This window comes from Penaeus monodon, chromosome 38, assembly GCF_015228065.2.
Source record: "Penaeus monodon isolate SGIC_2016 chromosome 38, NSTDA_Pmon_1, whole genome shotgun sequence".
In the NCBI taxonomy this organism is placed as follows: domain Eukaryota; kingdom Metazoa; phylum Arthropoda; class Malacostraca; order Decapoda; family Penaeidae; genus Penaeus; species Penaeus monodon.
The window spans coordinates 13,778,432-13,780,931 of record NC_051423.1 but is presented as its reverse complement, the minus strand read 5'-3'; the positions used below and the strand labels follow the sequence as shown (position 1 = coordinate 13,780,931).

General features: G+C 47.2%; 1 protein-coding gene across 1 annotated transcript in view; it reads right to left on the bottom strand.

The window, feature by feature from the left end:
- LOC119596701 overlaps positions 1–2,500 on the bottom strand; it is a 56,272-nt gene that overhangs the window by 45,889 nt on the left and 7,883 nt on the right. Inside the window, exon 4 of the mRNA XM_037946031.1 lies at positions 2,330–2,500. This exon is cut by the window's right edge and continues 93 nt beyond it. Within this exon, the coding sequence (XP_037801959.1) occupies positions 2,330–2,500 (171 nt within the window). The remainder of the gene's footprint in view (positions 1–2,329) is intronic.

The following is a 2,500-nucleotide window of genomic DNA, read 5'->3' as shown; positions in this document are numbered from 1 at the left end:
TTCCTCTTGAAGTCGGTTGCATGTTTTAGGTAAATCCCAAGCAATTGTGTGATTTGTGAAAGTTAGATACCCACAGGGATCTAACTTTCCACAGGGAATGTCAGGACCACCCCTCACAAATACACAGAAGAGAGCAGGTTATTTACAGATTTTCCCGGGTCAGTTTACTTCATTGTACAGCATTTTAAGTATAGGATCCCTCCGTCGATGAAGTCTGACATGCATAGCTAGACATGGCTACCTCGGCAGTTCAGAATTTCTGAACATGAGAAGATTCGCTTGCTAGAAAGCTTGCAAATATTTTTACACATCACTGTTCATTAATATGTACATTCTGTCACATATCATTAAATGTTGAATTTGAGGTGGTAGTTGAAATAATTTTGTATAAATAGCATTGCTAATTTACCTGAGTTTTGTTATATTGAACATTAATCTTCATGTTTGTGATACATTTTCTGTGTGAGGTCAATCTCACTTTCGTTCTCATTCACGCTCGCTGTCGCTCACACACACACATACTCACTCATCCACACACAGCAAAAGACACTGAAACCTTTTCATTAAAAAGGTTTGTTGCGAGTGACTCGTATGTGATGTACAATTTCTTGTTTTGTATAAATTTCTTCTGTGTGATGACAACTGGTTCAAGTAAATCTTGTTGTTTCCCTTATTTATTTTTACATCTATCTGAGATGGTTGGTAGTTCAAGTCAAGTCCATGCGAATTGCAATTGACGTCTCCCTCTCCGATTTTCTTCTTTATCTTTGTGAAAGTAAAACACACACACACACACACACACACACACACACAAAAAGACGAAAATAAAGTAAAAAAACGAACATTAAAAACTACAAATTTATATAAATAACCGGTTAGTGGCACTTAGCACCATCCTCTTCTCTGTTACCTTTCTTTTTTTCTTATTTTCTTGGCCCTTACGTGTATGATCTGGTTCCCCGACTATATACAGAAGTCGGACCAATGATAACCGACACAGCACTGAAGGAGGACCCTGCTGCAGAAAAGGTCACCTTAGGATGTTATGGGAAGGAAATCACTGGAAGATCACCAGAAGCCTGCGGACCAGGATGTTCATCAGAGCAGGAATTAAGCTGCCCCACGATGTAGTGGAAGGGCACTGCCTGCCGGGATGCCCATAGATCCATCGAAGGACCCGGAACTCACCAGTGCAGGTACCAGTTGCCCCAGGATGCTGTGGATGGGCGCCACCTGCCTGGACGCCCGTAGATCCAGTCAAACTCCAGGAGCTCGTCAGTGTAGGTATCAGCCGCCCTGAGATGCCGAAGAGGACACTCCTGCCCCGACGCCTGTAGATCCAGACGAAGATTACGGGGACGTGTGGACGAGCATGCAGCCAAGAAGGACCTGGACGAGATCTGTGAGGATGTGTGGACGAGGACTACGAGGAAGTCTAGACGAATCCAAAGTCAAGGAGGACCTGTGCGAGAGCTTCGAGGACGGATGGATTATACCAAGGACCAGGAAGAAGAGGACGACAGGGACGAGCAGCCATGAAGATGCACCAAGGACAGTGCACGCGAGAATGAGATGACCAGCAAATCAGGACCAGCCAACTTGGGTCACCCTTGAGGCCAATCTAAGGTGCCTGGAGGGTGAGGCGTTAGTAAGTGGCCAAGCAATGTGGGCGGGTCATTAACAGGCGGAACCGGTGACCTCACCTCGTTCCCCCCATATTTCCGGCAGCTGTCCCATTATTTCTTCCATGCCACGTGTCCGGTGGACGATCACTGCTTGTGCCGAGGATGACCCAGTCTTACTCAGTTCATGTCCAGCACTTGACATGATCAAGTCATTATCGCCTCTGATCCCACCAGGGTTGGTTGGCTGGTGACGCAACCCTGCGCTGCGTTTACCCTAGGACATCATCTCCTGTGTTCCCTTACTGTGTTGTACTCTTATTCACAAAGAGTCAAGCCGTCATAACAACTATGACTACCCATGCTAGCCATTTTACTAAGGGCTCTGAGCCTGTTACACCTCTGCAGGAAGGCAACTGCACCCTACCCCCTTCCCTCCAGAAGACAATTGTAAGCTGCTCCCTCTCTTGTAGGAAGCCCCTATGACTCAACTTGCTTACTGCAGATCTCTCGTTCGCTTGCGGTTACCAAACTTCACACCTTGTTTGTTCACATGCATCTTGTGCCTTCCCCTCAGGAAGCCAATGCAACCTGGATCTGCAAGAGGTCACTGGGGTTGGCCCACTCACTTTCAGGAGGCTACTGAAACCTGCTTCCTCCCCTTCAAGTGGCCACTGCAACCCACTCCCTAGCCAACAAGAACTCACCTGTACACTGGATGCTGCCGGCACTGTTTCCACCCACATGGTCTCAAGTGGGTAGAGTGCCACAGACGAGTATTGTATGTGCAGCAGGACACCCGACATTAGAATGAATGAATGTGAGGAGAACCGGCCAGCATTGTGCAGACTGATAGGATACATCTTCGAGTCTCGGAT